The sequence below is a fragment of the Halichoerus grypus genome, chromosome 5, assembly GCF_964656455.1.
Source record: "Halichoerus grypus chromosome 5, mHalGry1.hap1.1, whole genome shotgun sequence".
Classification (NCBI taxonomy): Eukaryota; Metazoa; Chordata; class Mammalia; order Carnivora; family Phocidae; genus Halichoerus; species Halichoerus grypus.
Window position 1 is genome coordinate 146,082,091 of NC_135716.1, and position 22,781 is coordinate 146,104,871.

A 22,781-nucleotide genomic window follows, 5' to 3' on the forward strand; every position below is an offset into this window, starting at 1 on the left:
GGTACAGTATGCAACTCTTGATCTTGGAGTCGTGGGTTCAAGCCTCATGTTGGGCATACAAATTACTTAAACAAACAAACAAAAAAAAACAAAAACTGGCTTGTAACTCTACTTTTTGTTTTCTACAGGATTTAAGAAATTAATACATGTTCTAAAAAATATTACTCTAAAAGCTATTATAACTTTGGTTTGTAACTGCAAATTTTGTTTTCTACATAATTTATAGATTTTATTTATTTGAGAGCAAGAGAGCAAGAGCAGGAGGGAGGGACAGAGGGAGAGGGAGAAGCAGACTCTCCCACTGAACAGGGAGCCCAACACAGGGCTCAATCCCAGGACCCCAAGATCATGACCTGAGCCAAAGGCAGATGCTTAACTGACTGAGCCACCCAGGTGCCCCTGTTTTCTACATAATAGGCAAATGGATTAAAAAGAATTATCATTTTATACTTTGGGGCAGACAATGTATAATGATGTAATTTGGGGACATCACTGATTAAAAGGGTTGGGGATGGAGATGTAAATTAGCAGTTTTTTACGTTATTGAAGTGAAGCTGATATAAATTCAAATTAGAGTATTTTAACTTTAGGATATTAAATGTAATCTCCATGGTAACCATAAAGAAAACAGTTATAGAATATACACAATAGGAAATGAGAAAGGAGTTTAAACATTTTGCTATAAAAAAAAAAAAAATCAGCTCCCTGCTTAGTGGGGAGTCTGTTTCTCCCTCGCCCTCTGCCCCTCCCCTTGCTTGTGCTGTCTGTTGCGCTCACTCTCAAATAAAATCTTAAAAAAAAAAAGAAAACTCATTCTCAGAAAATTAAAAAAAAATATCAGCTGAACAAAAAAGAAAACAGTAATGCAGGAAATGAGGAACAAAAAAGCTACAGAACATATAGAAACCAAAGAGCAAAATGACGTAAGTCCCTCCTTATCACTAATCACTTTAAATGTAGATGGATTAAATGCTATATATAATCAAAAGACAAAGATTGGAAGAATGAATAAAAAACACATGATCCAACTATACACTGTCTATAAAAGACTCACTTTAGACCCAAAGACACAGCTAGATGGAAAATGGAAGGATGGAAAACGATATTCCATGCAAACATAACCAAAAGAGAGCAGGGGTGACTATACTACTATCAGACAAAGTAGACTTTAAATCAAAAGAGGTTATGAGACAAAGCCAGACATTATATATTAATAAAAGGTTCAATACACCAAGAAGATATAATAAGCATAAATATTTATGTACCTAATGACAGACCATTAGAACACATGACACAAAAACTGACAAAATTAAAGGGAGAAATAGACATTTCTACAATAATGGAGACTTCAACAACCCACTCAATAATGGATAGAACAACCAGACAGAAGTAAGAACACAGAGGACTTAACACAATAAACCAACTAGATCTAAAAGTGCAAAACACTCTACCCAACAACACCAGCATCCACATTCTTTCAAGTGCACATGGGACTTTTCTAGGATAGACCATATGTCAGACCACAAATTAGGACTCAATAGATTTAAAAAAAATAGGTATCATACAAAGTGTTTTTTCTGACAACAGGATGAAGTTAGAAATAACAGAGGTAAAACTAGAAAATTTATAAATTTATGGAAATTAGATAACATACTCTTAAACAACCAATGGATCAAAGAAGAAATCACAGGGAAATTAGAAAATATTTAGAGACAAATGAAAACAAAAAACACAACATACTAAATCTTATGGGACCCAGTGAAAGCAGTGCTAGGGGGAAATTTATAGCTATAAATGCTTAAATTAAGAAGACAAGAAAAATCTCAAGTCAACAACCTATCTTTTCACAACTTAAGAAACAAGAAAAAGAACAAATTAGACCCAAAACTAGCAGAATGAAGGAAATAATAATGATTACAGCAGAGATCAATGAAATAAAGAATAGACAAATAACACTGAAAATTAGTAACACCAAAAGTTGGTTCTTTGAATAAAATTGACAAACCATTAGCTACTAGATGGACTAAGAAAAAAAGAAAGGACTCAAAATACTAAAATCTGAAATGAATGTGGGGACATTCCTACCAATTCTAGAGAAATAAAGAAAAAATTATAAGAGTATTATGAACAATTATGCTACAACAAATTGAATAACCTAGATGAAATGGACAAATTTCTAGAAACAGAAAATTTTTAAGAGACCTGTAACTTAGTAAGGACAATCGATGAGTAATCAAAGATCTCCTGAAAAGAAAAGTCAGATCTGATGGCTTTGCTTAATTAAGTTCTACCAAACATCTAAGGAAGAATACCAATCCTTCATAAAGTTTAACAAAAATTGAAGAGAAAACACTTCCTAATTCATTCTATGTGGCCAGCATTACCCTGACACCAAAGCCAGATAAAGATACTACAAGAAAACTACAGATAAATACACTTTATGAACAGTGATTCAAGACTCAACAAAATACAGGCAAACTAAATTCAGCAGCATATTAAATGGATTATATTCCATGGCCAAGTGGGATTTATTCCTGGATTGCAAGGATGGTTTAACATATGGAAATTGAAAGGTGGAATACATGTTAACAGAACTAAGGGAAAAAACATGACCGTTTGAACTGATGCAGAAAAAGCATCTGATAACCCTTTCCTGGCAAAAACATTAAAAAAACTAGAAATAGAAGGAAACTACCTCAACTTAATAAAAGCCATGTATAAAAGGGGTGCCTGGGTGGCTCAGTTGTTAAGCGTCTGCCTTCAGCTCAGGTCATGATTCCAGGGTCCTGGGATCGAGCCCCGCATCAGGCTCCCTGCTCTGAGGGAAGCCTGCTTCTCCCTCCCCCACTCCCCCTGCTTGTGTTCCCTCTCTTTTTTTTTTTTTTTAAGATTTTATTTATTTATTTGACAGAGAGAGTGAGAGAGCACAAGCAGGGGGAGCAGCAGAGGGAGAGGAAGAAGCAGGCCCCCTTCTGAGCAGGGAGCCTGATGTGGAACTCAATCCCAGGACCCTGGGATCATGACCTGAGCCGAAGGCAGATGCTTAACCATCTGAGCCACCCAGGCGCCCCTTGTGTTCCCTCTCTTGCTGCGTCTCTCTCTGTCAAATAAATAAATAAAATCTTAAAAAAAATTTTTTTTAAAGCCATGTATAAAAAAACCTGCAGTGAACATCATACTCAATGGTAGAAGACTGGAAGCATTTACTCTAAGATCAAGAACAAGACAAGGCTACCCACTTTCATGACTTCCACTGAACATAGTACTGGAAGTCCTAGCTAGAGCAATTAGGCAAGAAAATGAAATAAAAGACATCCAAATTGCAAAGGAAAAAGTAAAATTATCTCTGTTTGCAGATTAATATCATCTCATATGCAGAAGTCCCTAAAGATCCCACACACACAAAAGCGCCATTAGTGCTAATAAATGAACTAAAAGTTGCGGGAAACAAAGCAAACATAAAAAAATCAGATACATTTCAGGGTACCTGGATGGCTCAGTCGGTTGAGCATCCAACTCTTGGTTTCAGTTCAGGTCATGATCTCAGGGTCATGAGATCAAGTCCCACATTGGTTTCCGCACTCAGTGCTGAGTCTGCTTATGGATTCTCTCCCCAATCCCTCTGCCCCTCCCCCACAGTCTCTCTCTTAAATAAATAAATCTTTTTAAAAAATCAGCTACAGAGGCGCCTGGGTGGCTCAGTCGTTAAGCATCTGCCTTCAGCTTGGGTCATGATCCCAGAGCCCTGGGATCGAGCCCCACATCGGGCTCCCTGCTCTGCGGGAACCTGCTTCTCCCTCCCCCACTCCCCCTGCTTGTGTTTCCTCTCTCGCTGTGTCTGTGTCAAATAAATAAAATCTTAAAAAAAAAAAAATCAGCTACATTTCTGTATAATAACAATGAACAATCTGCCAAGGAAATTATGAAAACAATTCCATTTATAATAATATAATAAAGCACTTAGGAATTAACCCCAGAGGTGAAAGACTTACACAACGAAAACTACAAAACACTGCTAAAAGAAATGAAAGAAGACATAAATAAATGGACAGACATGTTCATGGATCAAAAGACGTAAGATAACAATACTACCCAAAGTGGTCTACATATTCACTGCAATCCCTACCAAACTCCTAAGACTTTTTTTTACCAAAACAGAAAAATCCATCCTATATTCATATGGAGTTCCAAAGGACCACAAATAGACAAAGCCATCTTAAAAAAGAACAAGACTGGAGAAGTCACCTAATTTCAAAACTTAACTACAAAGCTACAGAAATCAAAACAGTGTGGTACTGGCATAAAGACAGACATACAGACCAATGGAATAGAACAGAAAGCTCCAAAATAGAAAGCCCTTACACATATAGTCATATATGTGATCATCTGATTTTTTTTTTAAAGATTTTATTTATTTATTTGAGAGAGAGAATGAGAGACAGAGAGAGAGAGAGCACAAGAGGGGGGAGTGGGAGAGGGAGAAGCAGACTCCCCACTGAGCAGGGAGCCCGATGCGGGACTCGATCCCGGGACTCCAGGATCATGACCTGAGCCGAAGGCAGTCGCTTAACCAACTGAGCCACCCAGGCGCCCTGATCATATGATTTTTGACAAGGGTGCCACAACCATTCAACGAGGAAAGGACAGTCTTTTCAAGAAATTGTGCTGAGTGAGGGTGGGGGGATGGGTTAGCCTGGTGATGGGTATTAAAGAGGGCACGTATTGAATGGAGCACTGGGTGTTATAGGCAAACAATGAATCATGGAATACTACATCAAAAACTAATGATGTAATGTATGGTGATTAACATAACATAATAAAATTAAAAACAAAAAAATTGTGTTGAGTAAACTGGATATGCACATGCAAAAGAATAAAATAAATACACCATATAAAAAATTAACTCCAAATGGATCAAAGACCTAAATATAAGACCTAAAACTATACAACTCTTACAAGGAAACCTAGGGCAAAAGCTTCATGACAATTCCTTGGGGCCCCTGAGTGGCTCAGTTGGTTAAGCATCGGCCTTTGGCTCAGGTCATGATCCTGGGGTCCTGGGATCAAGCCCTGCAGTGGGCTCCCTGCCCAGTGGGGAGTCTGCTTCTCCCCCTGCTCATGCTCTATCTCTCTCGCTTGCTCACTCTCTCAAACAAATAAAATCTTAAAAAAAAAAAAAGTTTCATGACAATGGATTTGAAAATGATTTACTAGATAGGATACCAAAGACTGGCAATAAAAGAAAAAAATCTAAGTATCGGACCTCAAAGAAAAAAATTTTTTTAAGTAATCTCTATATTCAGTGTGGGGCTTGAACTTAAAACCCTGAGATCAAGAGTCGTATGCTCTACCAACTGATCCAGCCAGGCACCCTGGACCTAAATTTTATTTTTTTAATTTTGTTCAAATTATATTATCAACAGAGTAAAAAAGCAATCCACAGAAAGGGAGAAAGTATCAGAAAATCATGTATCTGGTAAGGGACAGATATATGAATAGATACCTATATTCATGATATAGAGAGAACTATACTCAACAACAAAAAACAACCCTACTCAAAAATGGGCAAAGGACTTAACCTTCTCCAAAGAAGACAAAGAAATGGCCAATAAGCTCATGAAAACATGCTTAAAAATCACTGATCAGTAGGGAAATGCGTATCAAAACTTCAATGAGATACCACCTCACTCCCACTACGATTGTTAGTGTTCAAAAACAAAAACAGAAATTAACAAGTGTTGACAAGGATGCAGAGAAATTGGAATGTTTATGAACCATTTGTGAAATATAAAACTGTACAGCTGCTGTGGGAAACAGTGTGACAGCTCAACAAATTGAAGATGGAATTACCATATGATCCAGCAATTCCACTTCTAGCTATATTCCAAAAGAATTGAAAACAGGATCTCAAAAAGATATCTGAGTACCCTGGTTCATAGCATTTTTCACAATAGCTGGAAGCAACATGGAGGCATCCAAAGTGTCTACTGACAATAAATGGACAAACAAAATGTGGTATATACATAATGGATATTATTCAACCTTAAAAAGGAAAGAAATTCTGCAATATGTTACAACATGGATGAACCTTGAGGACATAGGCTAAGTGAAATAAGCCAATCACAAAAAGACAAATACAGTATGATTCCACTTATAGGAAGTAATTAGTCAAAATCATAGAAACAGAAAGTAGAATGGCATTTGCCAGGGTCTGGAGAGAAGGGGGAATGAGGAGTTAGTGTTGAATGGGTATACAGAATTTGAGTTTCACAAGATGAAAAGAGCTGTGGAGATGGATGGTGGTGATGGTTGCACAACATTATGAAGGTATTTAGTATCACTGAACTATACACTTACCATCTTAATTTAAACTTAAGATGGTAAATATTATGTTATGTGTAGTTTGCCATCCAAAAAATTTAAAAGGATGGACATACAGAGACACCTGGCTGGCTCAATTGGTACAGCATGTTACTCTTGATCCCTGGGTCGTGAGTTTGAGCCCCACATTGGGGGTAGAGATTACTTAAAAAAAAAAGTTTAAAAAAAAAGAATGGAAATATGAACTGACATGGGGTCATTTTCAAGACATATTAATAAGTAATAAATGCAAAGTGCCTACTAAATATTAAGAGGAGGAAATAAGAGAACCTAAGTACATCTGCTTAGTACCTTGATTATACCCTCAGTCTAGGAAAAGAAAAAAAGAACTGCAAACAAATCTTCAACTCTTTTTTAGCAGGTTTGTGTTTTCTATAGTATAAGTATAGCAATTCTGAAAACTCTTTTACATGTACTGTAGGATTAAGCAAATGTGCCAATGCTGCTAAGAACCAAGTTCTCACTGTGGAAAAGAGATACAAAACAGAATGGGGAAGGGCAAAGGAAAATGATGTGAGGATGGCCACTTGGAAGTATTATTATTTTTTATTTTATTTTTTTAAAGATTTTATTTATTTATTTGACACAGAGACAGACACAGCTAGAGAGGGAACACAAGCAGGGGGAGTAGGAGAGGGAGAAGCAGGCTTCCCGCCGAGCAGGGAGCCCGATGCAGGGGGCTCGATCCCAGAGTCCTGGGGTCATGACCCGAGCCGAAGACAGACTCTTAACGACCCAAGCCACCCAGGCACCCAGTATTATTATTATTTTTTTAAAGATTTTATTTAGGGTCGCCTGGGTGGCTCAGTCGTTAGGCATCTGCCTTCAGCTCAGGTCATGATCCCATGATCCCTGCTTCTCCCTCTCCCACCCCCCTGCCTGTGTCCCCTCTCTCACTGTCTCTATCAAATAAATAAAAATCTTTAAAAAATAAAAAAATAAAGATTTTATTTATTTGTTTTGAGAGAGAGAGAAAGGAGGAGGGGGGAGGGTCAGAGAGAGAAGGAGACTCCCCACTGAGCAGGGAGCCCGATGCGGGACTCAATCCCGGGACTCCTGGATCATGACCCAGGCCAAAGGAAGTCGCTTAACCAACTGAGCCACTCAGGCACCCCAGAAGTATTATTTTTAAACTTATTTCATATATCTCTTAGCCCTGTTTGCCAAAAGGACTTAAAAACAAAGTACACCAACAACAATGAGCATACCAATATTCAGATTAGCTTCTTAATAAAAGGAACCTGGGCGCCTAGTAGAAATGTCAGAAGGGCTAAAACAGGGAAGCATAATAAGCCTAGAACACCTTAATGTGCTAAAAGTGAGGAAGTACTCAAAATTATAATAACAATTATAATGGGAGCAGTAAAAAATAATATAGGAGCCAGTATGAAGGAGCTCTCATTGGCCAATCTGTAACAAACTGAGCATCAAAATAATTAAGGACAGTAATGAATGGTAAACCCCTGAAAACAACAAGAATCAATGAGTTCATACTGAGGATAGGTTAGACATAGAGGGAGAAGACAGGGTTCTTCCTCACAGTAGGAAGCCTACTACTAACTGTAGAAAGGAGGGCTGGAGTTGGAAAATCATCACTTTGCAACGATTCCAGTAAAGACTGGTTCAGGTAAGAATCTTCAGTGGCGCTAAATCCAGATTAGAAAGTTTGATGAGGACCAGGATATTCACAGTCTTCAAGTATCTTATATACCACTTATTAGTTGCAAGAGAAAAAAATATTACTTATATATAGTGTAGAAAGAATAACAATACTATGTAAATAGTATTTTATCTGTACAATTTTATCTAATATCTGGACAATACTTTTGACCACGTGATAAAAAGTAACATGACTAATGAGAGGCACTGTGCGCTCCAGGATTAATATTCTTGAGACTGTCACAATATCCTTCACACAGAATTCTGGCCAAAAACGAAGAAACTGATTATACGGAAACATCAGACAAACCCAAAATGAGGAACATTCTATTCTTCAAAAAAGTCAACAAAACAAAGCTAGTCTGTATTCCTCAAAAATATCAATGTCACAAAGGACAGGAAGGACTAAGAACTCTTCCAGATTAAATTACAAAGGAACATGACAAACGAATGCAAAAATGACACTAGACTAAAAGGAAAAATATTTTACAGAGGGCATTATGGGGATAATCAACACTGTAAATATGTACAGTAAGATTATGTACAGTATTGCATCAATGTTAAATTCCCTGAAATTTGATAACTGCACGATGGCCATTGAGGAGAATATCACTGCTCTTAGGAAATACAAAATCAAGCATTAAGGGCTAGAGGGGCATGATGTATGCAACCTACTCTTGAATGGTTCAGAAAAAAATTGTGCATAGAAAGAGGATATGATAAAACAAATGTGGCAAATGTTTAAAATTAGTGACCCACAAGTTAAAAATTATATCAAAACAATTTTTAAGCACTATACATAAATTGCCAAGGACCTACACATTCAGAATCTAAACAATGGATATATTCTAAAATTTTTAAAAGATTTATGATCATCCAGATGTAAGACCTGAAAAGGAACAAAGGATAAGCCACAGCAAGACCAAGCAAAAGACCAGATAGCTGTTGCCTCACCCTCTCTTCTCCCTGGCTTCCTGCAGATGCCATTACAAAACAATCTTCAGAAGGAACTCTTGCCACACCCCACCAATGGATCAACAAGGATTCCCTACCAAATGAAGATGTTGCGTGGCTTTTAATACTAATGTTGGGTGTCCTTTCTGCCTATTTTTTATTTTTATTTTTATAAGTAGGTTCCATGCTCAACATGGGGCTTGAATTCATGACCCTGAGATCAAGAGTTATACGCTCTACCGACTAAGCCAGCCAGGCACCCCCCACTTTCTGCCTATTTTAGAGGAATTAAGTACATGCTGCCCATTCTAATTTGCGGTGCAATAAATATCTGCTTCCATTAAATAAAAGGTTTCCTGAAACATAACCCCCCCCCTTTTTTTTTTAAAGATTTTATTTATTTGACACAGAGAGAGGCAGCAAGAGAGGGAACACAAGCAGGGGGAGTGGGAGAGGGAGAAGCAGGCTTCCTGCAAAGCAGGGAGCCCGATGTAGGGCTCGATCCCAGGACCCTGGGATCATGACCTGAGCCGAAGGCAGAAGCTTAACCAACTGAGCCACCCAGGCGCCCCTGAAACATACCTTTTAAATTTGCCATACCTTACACTCCACATAAGGCTGGCTTAAGATCTTTAGAGTTTCTTAGTAGTGGGAGAATTGTGGTTTCTCCTCTCCATCCCAACAATATCTAACACTGCGTATAATGCATAATTTTAAATTTTCAAAAATTTCAAAATTTCAAAAAATAAACTAAACTCACATGTATACCAGGTAAGTTTACTGAAACACAGTTTCTCGTTTTCTTTTGGCGTACCCACTCTGACAGTATTTTAACTACATGCATAATCCGTCTACAGAATATTCCAACATTTGTCCCATATTATTGCATATACCAAGAGTTTATGAGCTAAAAACAATTTTTCCCCGATTGCGGCAGTCTTTTGATCACTGCGACACTAAATGCTAATAATCTGGGGCGCCTGGGTGGCTCAGTTGGGTTAAGCGACTGTCTTTGGCTCATCATAAACCTGGAGTCCTGGGATCGAGTCCCGCATCGGGTTCCCCGCTAAGCGGGGGGTCTGCTTCTCCCTCTGAGTCTCTCCCCTCTCACGCTCCTTCTCACTCTCTTAAATAAATAAAATCTTAAAAAAAAAATGCTATTAATCTGAAACAGGCCTAGGCATACATTCCTAGTAAACAATTCTCTACATATTTAATCTGAAAGTGCACATTATTACCTCTATTTCAAGGCTAATGATGTAACTGATGGCTCCAGCTTCAATAGACATGCCAGAAAATTAAAAGGACTTCAGGGGCACCTGGGTGGCTCAGTCAGTTAAGTGTCACTCTTGATTTCGGGCTCAGGTCCTGATCTCACAGGTCATGAGACTGAGCCCCATGTAGGGCTCCGCACTCAGTGGGAGTCTGCTTGGATATTCTCTTCCTCTGCCCTTTCCCCTACTCGCGCGTGCTCTCTCTCTCAAATAAATAAATGAATAAATATTTCTTCTAAAATATAAAAGGACTTCAAATTACAATTGCTATTTTCAAATCAAAGAATAAAAATGTGAAAATAGCTCTCTCCTTTTCTATGCCATCATGGTGTATGCGGTTGACTGTCCTTTGCCATGTCTTCTCACAAGACTTTCAGGATCAAGCAATTCCTGGCCAAGAAACAAAAGCAGAAGCGTCCCATTCCCCAGTAGATTCGAATGAAAATTATTCGAATAATAAAATTCAGTACAACTCCAAGAAGAGGCATTGAAGAAGAACCAAGCTGGGTCTAAAGGGATCGCACATGAGATGGTACACACATTTATGCTGCATGAAGGTCATGAGCTCATATCCTATCACTCTGTAAACATCACTGCTACCTGAACAATAGATATGTTTTATTGGGGAAATGATTTTTCTCTGTCACTATGCTTCTGCACCAGTAGGCTGGTTCAGTAATTACGTGAGAGACCTTTTGTTGGGGGGTGGGGGGGGAGAATAAAAATGTGAAAACAACTGGGGCACCCAGCTGGCTCAGTCGATGGAGCATGTGACTCTTGATCTTTGGGTTGTGAGTTCGAGCCCCAGGCTGGGCACAGTAAGTAAATAAGTAAGTAAGTAAATAAATAAATACAACTAATGATTGCAAATCATTTTGCTCTCTCATCCTAGAAGGAATTACATATGGTGTAATTATAAAGCATTTTAAAGCAGTGTTTCTGAACCCTGGCTGCACATTAGAATTACCTGGGAACTTTCAAAATTTTGATGCCCACACCAAGTCCCAGACCAATTAAATCAATCTCTGGGAGATCAGACACGGGCATCAGCACATTTCAAAACTTCCCAAGTGATTACAATGTACAACCAAGGTAGAGAACCACTGTTTTAAAAAAGAAATATTCTGAAACATAAATATTTAAATATATGCTGTTTTAAAAACAGTACCATGAGTGCTTCCTTCAACAGTACATATATTAAAACTGGAACAATACAGAGAAGATCAGCATGGCCCCTACGAAGAGATAATACGCGTATCTGTAAAGTGTTTCACATTTTAAAAAATACAAATTAAAAAAACAGCACCATGATTGGCTATAAACTTATTCTGGCAATGTTCAAAACTTTCTTCTTCTTCTTTTTTTTAAGGATTTGTTTATTTGAGAGAGAGAGAGAGAGAGAGAGAGAGAGAATGAGTGCGAGCACAATTTGTGCCAGCAGGGAGAGGGGCAGAAGAAAAGGGAGAAGAAGAGGGAGAGGGAGAATCTCAAGCAGACTCCTGGCTGGGCATGGAGCCTGATGCAGGGCTCAGTCCCACAACCCTGAGATCATGACATTAGTCGAAATCAAGAGTTGGACACCTAACCGACTGAGCCACCCAGGCACCCTGTCTTAAGACTCTTTCCAAAATTGTTTTCTCTCATATCTTTACCAAAAACGTTGATCACCTGGCCTTACTAATTATATTTAGGTAAACAACACAAGTTTTAGAATCACAAAGACTTGGATACAAGTCCTAGTTCTATCATTTAATACACAGTTATATGATTAGCTTAACTCTGAGCTTCCATTTCCTCATCTGTAAAATGGGAGGATTAAAGAGGGAAACAACATGCACAATGTGGCATCTGGTACATAGGAGTGAATGTATAAATGGCTATACTTACCATACCAAACTAGACTAGAAGACCTGGAGGCCAGGACCATATCTTGTTTAAGGTCATAATTCCAGAACCTACCACATGGTAGCTAGAGAGTAATTATTAAGCTCCTTAAGGATTTTTTTATCTATCTCTGTAACCCTAATACCTCGTGTACATTCTTATATACAACAAAAACCTAGTAACGTTCTGAACAAAGGAAACAAACTGATTTCAGATAAAAAACAAACCCTCAAGCCTTGCTTTGCAGTAAAGAAGTCAGAATAACCAGCATCCGTAGCCAACAGTCCCACAAACTGCATCGCAGGTCGCTGCTGTATGAACAGTTCTACAGCTCCATCGGTGATGCAACTGCCCCCTGAAATATCCAGCGACACAAGATGAGGCAGAATATCCTTTTGCTGCAGCAAATGAAAAGCTAAATCTGATTTGAGTTGCCTGTGATCAGAAATATCAAGATGAAGCAGACATTTAAGTTCTCTAATAACTGCAAGAATTTGTGGTTTGGTCATAGTCAGACATTTCAGATAGTGCATTGTCAGAGATTTGAGTCGATCCTTACAGGTAAGGAGTGCAGAGATGTTAGTGACCAGAGTATTGGAGATATCCAAGCTTTCCAGTTTTGGTAACTGAGAAACATTAGCCAGGTCTTCACTATGAAAACAAACATTGAAAACACTTAAAATGCGAAGACCAGTGAGCTGACCAAAGAAGAGTAGTCTTGAATCTCGAGGGATGCTTGCCGAGTCCAACAGGAGACACCGAAGGTTTTGCTGGATCCAGCTATTGCTGCAGAGTCCACTTATGATGTCTGGAACTGGGAGGTCAGTGTGCACAGCAGTAGCATCTAGCTCAATGACTTTGTGATGGCAGAAGGCTTTTGTGAATGCAGCTGCCGAGATTTTAGCTTTTTGAATATTGACCAGCTTCAGTTTCATTTGGTTGCCTTGGAAAATGCTTGCCGTTCTATCAGTCAGCTTGCCTATAAGAGAACCAAAACCAGCTGTAATAACAACTAAATCTCATGCCTTTTCCAGCAGGCATTGTGGCCAATGAACAATGACAGATGCTAACAACAGTGACTATATTTACTGCTTACTCTGTGCCAAGCATTGTTCTAAACCCTTTACTCAGATTACTTCATTTATTCTTTATAATACCATAATAATACTATAATACTATTATTACTACTATCGTAACTGAGGAAACTGGAGCTTAAAGAGGTTAAGTAACTTGCTCAAAGTCAAAATATGTAGCAGAATCAGGAATCAAAACCAGTTCAACTCCAGAGCCCATAGTTTTATCCACAATAACCTTGTTCACACAAAAAAGAAAGAAAGAAAGAAAGAAAGAAAGAAAGAAAGAAAGAAAGAAAGAAAGAAAAAGAAAGAAAGAAAGAAAATAGGTAAATAAGTAAATAAGTTCGGGATATATAATATACAAATAACACTACTAATGATTACTTTTAACCAAATTAATCAATAGCCTCTGACAATTCACTTACCTCTGTGGGCCTCATTTTCCTCATCTATAAAATAAATGGGTTATATTAGATTTTACTTAGAAAAGATTTACTAAGCATCTTCTATGTGTGAGATCCTGTGTTAAGTAATGGGCACACAAGGTGATTAGACCTCTGTGGCCACAAGGAGTTCCAGTCTCGGAAGGCACATCAGGCAAATAAATGATTATAATAGTGTATTACATGCAGTACTGATTTGCACCAGCTATTGAACTAGAACAGATGAGATTAGCTTTGGGAAAAGTTCTGAAGACTAAATATCAGTTTGGGGGAGTGGGGGAGAAGATGAAGGGTGGAAGGACATATCAAAGACAAGGAGGCACAGACCAGCAGATTATTTGGAAAGGCCCTAAGTAGATCCACACTACTGGAACACAGTGGTGTAAAGTGAGGAAGGAAAGTGGAACGGAAGGTAAAAAGGCAGATGGGGCCTGTACACAAAGCTATGGACAATTCAATTTTGAAGCAGAAAAAAAAAAAATGGTCACAATTATATTTTTAGAAAGAGCGGGGCGCCTGGGTGGCTCAGTCAGTTAAGCATCTGCCTTCGGCTCAGGTCGAGCCCCACGTTGGGCTCCCTGCTCAGCGGGGAGTCTGCTTCTCCCTCTTTCTCTGCCCCTCCCCCGTTCATGCTCTCTCTCTCTCTCTCTCTCTCTCTAATAAATAAAATCTTTAAAAAAAAGAAAGACCAATTATGTGACTATAAAATAATTAAGATGGTGTTTGGTGGGAATGAGATGGGGCAGGATTTTATTAATGCTTTTCATAATGTGAGATAAAAGTTTAAACTAAGGCTGACAGAACATGGTGGCTGAACAGACTGGGGGAGAACTGAGGAAAAAAAAAAAGATACATAAGCTGATTCCCAGCTTCTGAGTTTGAACTGGGTTATGCTACCAAGACAGGAGGAAGGAAGTCCCTATACTTCAGACTTTGAGGAAGAATTCAGTACATTCACTCATACATTTATCCAACAAATAGCGAGTGTTCGCTGTATGTGAAGTGCTAGCTATGCTAAGTGCTAAGAATGGTGAATGAGACAAACATGGCTCCTCCCAACACGGAGTTTATTTACACCCTAGAGGGAGAACACTGAACAAGCAGAAAACTACTAATATTAAAAATATAGTGAGAAAAAAAATAGTGAGTTAAAAATAGAACTACCTATGATTCAGCAATCATACTACTAGGTATTTACCCAAAGAACACAAAAGTACTAATTCAAAGGGATACATCCACCCTGATGTTTACAGCAGCATTATCTACAACGCCACATTATGGAAACGGCCCAAGTGTCCATTGACTGATGAATGGATAAAGAAGGGAGGTATGTATATACATATACATATGTGTGTGTACACACACACACAATGGAATGTTACTCAGCCATAAAAAAGACTGAAATCTTACTATTTGTATCAACATAGATGGAGCTACAGAGTATTATGGTAAGCAAAATAAGTTATAAGAAAGATGAATACCATATGATTTCACTCATATGTGGAATCTAAGACACAAAACAAAAGAGCAAAGGGGAAAAAGAAGGAGAGAGACAAACCAAGAAAAAGACTTTTGGGACAACCTGGTGGTTCAGTCGAGTGTCCAGCTCTTGATTTCAGCTCAGGTCATGATCTCAGGCATGAGATCAATCCCCAAGGCAGGCTCCGCCCTAGATGGGGAGCATACTTGGGATTCTCTCTCTCTCTCTCAAAAGAAAGAAAAGGAAAGAGAAAAGAAAAAAAAAGAAACAGACTCTTAACTAGAGAAAACAAAATGATGGTTACCGGGGGAAGCGGGGGGGGACAGGTTATAAATAGGTGATGGAGATTAAGGAGTGCACTTGTCCTGATGAGTGTTGGGTGATGTATGGCTGAATCACTAAACTGTACACCTGAAACTAATATTACATGGTATGTTAAATAACTGGAATTTAAATAAAAACTTTAAAAAATGTAGTAAGTGTTTAAAGGAAACAAACAAGAACATAATACAGGGGTAAGGAAAGAAAGAAGGATGACAAGAATTTTCTGTCTCTCTGTAGAGTTTGAGGAGGTGATGTTTTAAGCTAAGACCTAAAGGACATGAAAGATAAAGGTCACTGTCATTCTAGATGGAAGGAAGAGCTAAAATCCTGATATGGGAAACAGGTAGGCTTTTTCTGTGAAATGAGAGGAAACCAATGAGACTAAAGCACGGCTGATGAAGGGGATACCAGCATCTGACAGGGTAGAGACAAAAGCAAAAGTCAGATCTCGCAGACCAGGGCAAAGAATTGACATTTTATCCTATGTACAAGGAGAAGCCTTTCAAGGGTGACAGAGGAGTGGCCAGATCTGTTAAGAGGGCTGTTTGCTATGTGGCAGAGCTTGGCAAGGGGCAAAAGAGGAGGTAAGGAGGGCACTTGTGAGGTCAGGGGAGAGGAAAGAGAAAGGTGTCATTAATAGGAGCTAAGAGGAAAAAGAATGTTTGAGACAGATATTTTGAAGGTAGAAAATGTTTCAATAGAACCAAGGAGAGAAGAAGGAAAAATGAAAAATGACTCCTTCTAAGTCATTGAACAAGGAGGTGGATGGCCAAGTCATTTTGGAGATGGGGGAAATGGTAGTGCAGTAGATGCTGTAATATGACACCAAGATCCTTTATAGGAACAAAGGACTTACTACTAGAGCTGCTGGGAGTGCCACCAGCTAAGAGCCCTCATCCATAGGACATCAGCTGAAATGACCCAAGGTCACACCATTTCCCATGCAGACCCATATACTGAGTTGGGAGGTATAAAGGTCCAGCCCTCACATTCCAACTCTATACAGATCTGAGTAATTGTTCCACCTTCAGGATTCCCCAAAGATCAGCTGAGGTGTTCTACAAGACAGAAGGATAAACACTTGGAATTAACTGGCATACAGAAAGTATTTAAAGCTATGGGAATGGATGATATGGGAATGAAAGAGAAGGAGCAAGGATGAAGTACTGAAAACATCTACATTTAAGGTCAGTAGAATGAGGAATAAGTCATAATAGCAAATAACAGCTGCTGAATGTTCTAAACATTTTAGAAATATTAAACTCTCTAAATGCTCATAAAACCCAATGAGGAAGGGATTATTATTAGTCACGTTTTACAGATGAGTTGAAGCATAGGAAAGTTAAGTAACTGGCACAAGGAAACATATCTAATAGTCATGACAGTGTACAAACCCAAATGGTCTGACACCAGAACCAGAACTCTTAAACCTTAATTTGTACTGCCTTTCAAGGGAAGCTGGATAAGGAGACAGATCAGCAGCAGCCACTGAGGCAGGAAGAAAACCAGAAGAATATGATGACTGAGCGGCCCAGAAAAGAAATACAGTATATGCAGGATGCATCCTGGATATGTGATTCTGAAGTCTAGAATAAAAATGTGCTGGGAACTCTGGGGAATCAGAGTAGAAGTGGTAGCTAAACCCCCCCCCCCAAAAAAAAGGCCTACGGAATGTTCAAAGTGAGATGGGTACCCAAGATGGAACCTCAAGGAACATAAAACACTTAAGGTACATACAGAAAAACAACAGCATACAAAGGAAATTGTGGAAAAGTAACCAATGATACAAGGGAAAAAAAAAAACAAAACAGAAAAATGAAATACTCGGGACACATGGGTGGCTCAGTAAGTTAAGTGTCTGCCTTTGGCTCAGGTCATGATCCCAGAGCCCTGGGATCAAGTCCTGCATTGGGCTCCCTGCTCGGTGGGAGCCTGCTTCTCCCTCTGCCTGCTGCTCCCCCTGCTTGTGCTGTCAAATAAATAAATAAATAAAATTTAAAAAAAAAGGAAAATGAAATACTCTAAGTCAGAAAGGTCGAGTAATTAATACTAAAAGTCAAAGGTACATGAATCCCTGATGATTTAATGAATCTAGGTAATGCTCATTTATGGCCACCAAAGTCACAAAACCAGACAACCAAACTTAATTAACCCCCTTAAGGAAGTATAGGGCCCTACCAAAAACATCAAACCTGAATCTGATCAAGCCTCTACATCTAACTTCCAATTTAGAGGTATTACAAGGATCAGAGGAACAGTCAAAAATCATAGTACTGTCAAACAATGGCAAAATCCAGACTGGAAAAACTCTACATAACAAACCACCATGGTTTCTTTGAAAAAAATAACTGGAAAATCCCCAAATACATGGAGATTAAACAACACATTTCTAAATAAACATATGGATCACAGAAGAAATCTCAAGAGAAATTTTAAATTTTGAACTACATGAAGACACAACTTATCAAAATTTGTGGGATAAAATGAAAGCAGTGCTTAGAGGGAAAGTTATAGTTCTGAACACATACACTAGGAAAAAAAAGATCTAAAATCAATCATCTAAGTTTTCACCTTAGGAAACTAGAAAAAGAACAAATTAAATCCAAAGTAAGCAGAAGAAAAGAAATAATAATTAGAACAGAAATCAAGGAAATTGAAAATGTGAAATCAACAGAAATTGAGAGAGAAAATTCAACAAAACCAAAAGCTGATTCTTTGAAAAGATCTATAAAAATCAGGCTAACTGGGGCACCTGGGTGGCTCAGTCGGTTAAGCATCTGCCTTCGGCTCAGGTCATGATCCCAGGACCCTGGGATCGAGCCCTGCATCGGGCTCCCTCCTCAGTGGGGAGCCTGCTTCTTCCTCTCCTGCTCCCCGCTGCTTGTGCACCTGTGCGCACGTGCTTTTTTTTTCTCTCTCTCTCTGTCAAAAAAAAAAAATCAGGCTAATTAAAGAAGCCTCTAGCCAGGCTAACTAAAAAAAAGGAGAGGAGATAAATTACTAGCATCAGAAATGAAAAGAGAAGACATCATTCTAGATCCCATGACTATTAAAAGGATAAGAAAAGGCCAAAAAAAAAAAAAAAAAAAAAAAGGGTAAGAAAAGAATACTATGAACAACTCTATACCCACAAATACAATAACCTAAATAAATGGACCAATTCCTTGAAAGACATAATCTGCCAAAACTCATACTTCTCGAGAAGAAACAGATTATCTGAACAGCCTATCTATTAAAGAAATTGAATCAATAATTAATAACCTTTCAAAACACAAAGCACCAGGTCCAGATGAGTTTACTGGTGAATTTTACCAAACACTGAACAAGAAATTATACCAGTCCTCCACAATTTCAGAGGATAGAAGCAGAGGACATACTTCCTAACTCATTCTTTGAGGCCAGCAATATCCTAACAGCAAAACCACACAGATGTTAGAAAAGAAACCTACTGACAAATAAATCTCATGAACACAGATGCAAAAATCCTCAACAAAATCTTAGCAAACCAAATCCAACAATGTATAAAAAGAATTCCACACCACAACCAAATGAATTTATCCCAGGTATGGGAAAGCTGGTTCAAAATTCAAAAATCAATTAATGTAAAATAAAATGCAAAAAAAAAATCAATTAATGTAATCCATCATATCAAGAGACTGAAAAAAGAAAAATCACACGATTATATCAATAGACGCAAAAAAAAAAAAAAAAGGCATTTGACAAAATCCAACATTCATTCCTAATAACAACTCTCAATAAACTACAGGAACTTCCTCAATTTGAAAAGCCTACCTACAAAAAATCTACAACTAATCTACTTAGTAGTAAGAAAGTAAAATTTTTTAATAAGATCAGGTACAAGGCAAGGATGTCCCCTCTCACCACTCCTTCCTAGAAATACAATTACATCAGCACCCCAAAACAATGAAATACTTAAGTATAAACCTAATAAAATATGTACAAGATCTAGGGCGCCTGGGTGGCTCAGTTGGTTAAGCGACTGCCTTCGGCTCAGGTCATGATCCTGGAGTCCCTGGATCGAGTCCCGCATCGGGCTCCCTGCTCGGCGGGGAGTCTGCTTCTCCCTCTGACCCTCCCCCCTCTCATGTGCTTTCTCTCTCATTCTCTCTCTCTCAAATAAAGAAATAAAAAAAAAAAAATCTTTAAAAAAAAAAAAAAAAAAAAAAATATGTACAAGATCTATATGAGGAAGACTAGAAAACACTGATAAATGAATTCAAAGAACTAAATAAATGGAGAGATATTCCATGTTCACAAATAAGAAGACTCAATATCATCAAGATATCAGTTTTTCCCATTACTCAGCCATAAAGAAGAATGAAATCTTGCCATTTGCAACAACATAGACAGAGGTAGAGAGTATAATGCTCAGTGAAATAAGTCAGTCGGAGAAAAACAAATACCGTATGATTTCACTCATGGAATTTAAGAAACAAAACAATGAGGAGAGGGCGCCTGGGTGGCTCAGTTGGTTAAGCGACTGCCTTTGGCTCAGGTCATGATCCTGGAGTCCCTGGATCGAGTCCGGCATCGGGCTCCCTGCTCGGCAGGGAGTCTGCTTCTCCCTCTGACCCTCCCCCCTCTCATGTGCTCTCTCTCATTCTCTCTCTCTCAAATAAATAAATAAAATCTTTAAAAAAAAAAAAACAATGAGGAGAGGGGAAAAACGAGAGAGAGACAAACACAAACCAAGAAACAGACTCTATTGAGAACTGATGGTTACGGGGGGGGGGGTGGAGTGGGGGGGGTGAAACAGGTGATGGGGATTAAGGAATACACTTTTTGTGATGAGCACAGGGTGATGTACAGAACTGTTGAATCACTAAGTTGTACACCTGAAGCTAATATAACACTGTACGTTAACTACATTGGAATTAAAAAGAAAAAGAAAAAAAAGTTATCAGTCTTTCCCAACTTCATCTACAGATGCAGTGCAATCCTAAGAAAAATCCCAGCAAGTTATTTTGTGAATATCAATAAGCTGATTCTAAAGTTTATTTTTTAACTTTTTTTTAATCTTTTTTTTTTTTTTTAGATTTTATTTATTTATTTGACAGAGAGAGTACAAGTAGACAGAGTGGCAGGCAGAGGGAGAGGGAGAAGCAGGCCCCCCACTGAGCAGGGAGCCCGATGCGGGACTCAATTCCAGGACCCCGGGATCATGACCCAAGCTGAAGGCAGATGCTTAACCGACTGAGCCACCCAGGCGCCCTGATTCTAAAGTTTAAATGGGAGGCAAAAGACACAGAATAGCCAACATAATACTGAAAGAGAACGGCGTTGGAAAGCTGACACTACTAACTCAACTTCAAGACTTACCATAAAAGCTACAGTAATCAAGGCAGTGTGGTACTGCTGAAAGAATAGAGAAAGAGATCAATGGACTAGAAGAGAGAGCCCAGAAATAGTCAACTGATCTTTGACAAAGGAGCAAAGGCAATTCGATGGCTCAAATACAGTATCTTCAGCAAATGATGTTCGAACAAATGGACATCCACATGAAAAAAACAAAAACAAAAAAACACGCATCTAGACACAGACCTAACACCCTTCACAAAAATTAAAACAGATCATGCAGCATCTAAATGTAAAACACAAAATTATAAAACTCCTAGAAGATAACATAGGAGAAAACCAATGATACAGTATGGTGATGCCTTTTTAGATACAACACCAAAGACACAATCCATGAAAGAAATAATTGAGGGGCACCTAGCTGGCTCAGTTGGAAGACCATATGACTCTTGATCTCAGGGTTATGGGTTAGAGCCCCATGGGGGGGGGGGGGTTAGAGATTACTTAAATAAATAAAATTATAAAAAATAATAACTGATAAGCTGGACTTCATTAAAATTAAAATCTTGGGGTGCCTGGGTGGCTCAGTTGGTTGGGTGTCCAACTCTTGGTTTCAACTCGGGTTGTGATCTCACAGTCATGGGATTGAGCCCCATGTCAGGGTCTGTGCTCAGTGCAGCGTCCGCCTCACGTTCTCTCTCCCTCTTCCTCTCATTCACACTCTCTCAAATAGATTAATAAATAAATTAAAAAAAAATTAAAATCTTATGCCCTGTGAAAGAGTATATCAAGAGAATTAAAAGACAAGCCAGACTGGGAGAAAATCATTATAAAACACATATCTGGTAAATACCTTATCCAAAATATACAAAGAACTCATAACAATAAAAAAACAAAAACAGTAAGAAAACAAACATCCCAATTAAAAAAAATGGGCCAGAAACCTGAACAAACACCTCACCAAAGACAATATATAGATGGCAAATAAGCATACAGAAAGATGCTCCACATCATCTGTCATTAGGGAAATGCAAATGAAGACAACAGGGAGACACTACTGTATACCTGTACACCTATTAGAATGGCCCGAATTCAAAACACTGGTAACACCCAAAGCTGGGCAGGATGTGAAGCAACAGGAACTCTCTCACTGCTAGTGGGAATGAAGAATGGTACGTAAGCCATTCTGGAAGACAGTTTGTCAGTTTTTTACAAAACTAAACATATTCTTACCACATGACCTAGCACTCGCATTCCCAAAGGAAGTGAAAACATGCCCACACAAAAACCTGCACAGAGATGTTTATAGAAGCTTTATTCATAATTGCCAAAACTTGGAAGCAAGACATCCTTCAGTAGGTAAATGAATAAAGTGTGGCACATCCAGACAACGGACTATTATACAGCACTAAAAAGACATGAGCTAGGGGCACGTGGGTGGCTCAGTCAGTTAAGTGGCCAACTCTTAATTTGAGCTCGGGTCGTGAGATCCAGCCCCGAGTCAGGCTCCATGCTAAGCAGGGAGTCTGCTTGAGATCCTCTCCCTCTCCCCCTGCCACTGCCCTTCTCCCTGCTTGTGTGCTCTCTCTCTCTAAAATAAATAAATCTTAGGGCACCTGGGTGGCTCAATTGGTTAAGCAACTGCCTTCGGCTCAGGTCATGATCCTGGAGTCCCAGGATTGAGTCCCACATCAGGCTCCCTGCTCAGCAGGGAGTCTGCTTCTGCCTCTGACCCTCCCCCCTCTCGTGTTCTCTCTCTCATTCTCTCTCTCTCAGATAAATAAAATCTTAAAAAAAAAAGAATATAAAAAAATAAATAAATCTTAAAAAAAAGAAAAAAGACATGAGCTATTAAACTATAAAAGACATGGTGAAACACATATTACTGGGTGAAAGAAGCCAATCTGAAAAGGCTACATACTGTATGATTCCAAATATGCAAAATATGGGGACGGTATGAAGATAAGTGACTGCCAGGAATGGGAGGAAG

General features: G+C 38.7%; 1 protein-coding gene and 1 non-coding gene across 2 annotated transcripts in view; one reads left to right on the forward strand and one right to left on the reverse strand.

Annotated features, from left to right (window-relative positions):
- ZYG11A (zyg-11 family member A, cell cycle regulator) overlaps nt 1–22,781 on the reverse strand; it is a 59,989-nt gene that overhangs the window by 31,579 nt on the left and 5,629 nt on the right. The window contains exon 2 of the mRNA XM_078073144.1: nt 12,380–13,131. Within this exon, the coding sequence (XP_077929270.1) occupies nt 12,380–13,131 (752 nt within the window). The remainder of the gene's footprint in view (nt 1–12,379; nt 13,132–22,781) is intronic.
- Nucleotides 11,442–11,548, forward strand: LOC118541684 (U6 spliceosomal RNA). Its single transcript, XR_004920220.1, has one exon. It is a non-coding gene; the product is annotated as a U6 spliceosomal RNA (small nuclear RNA).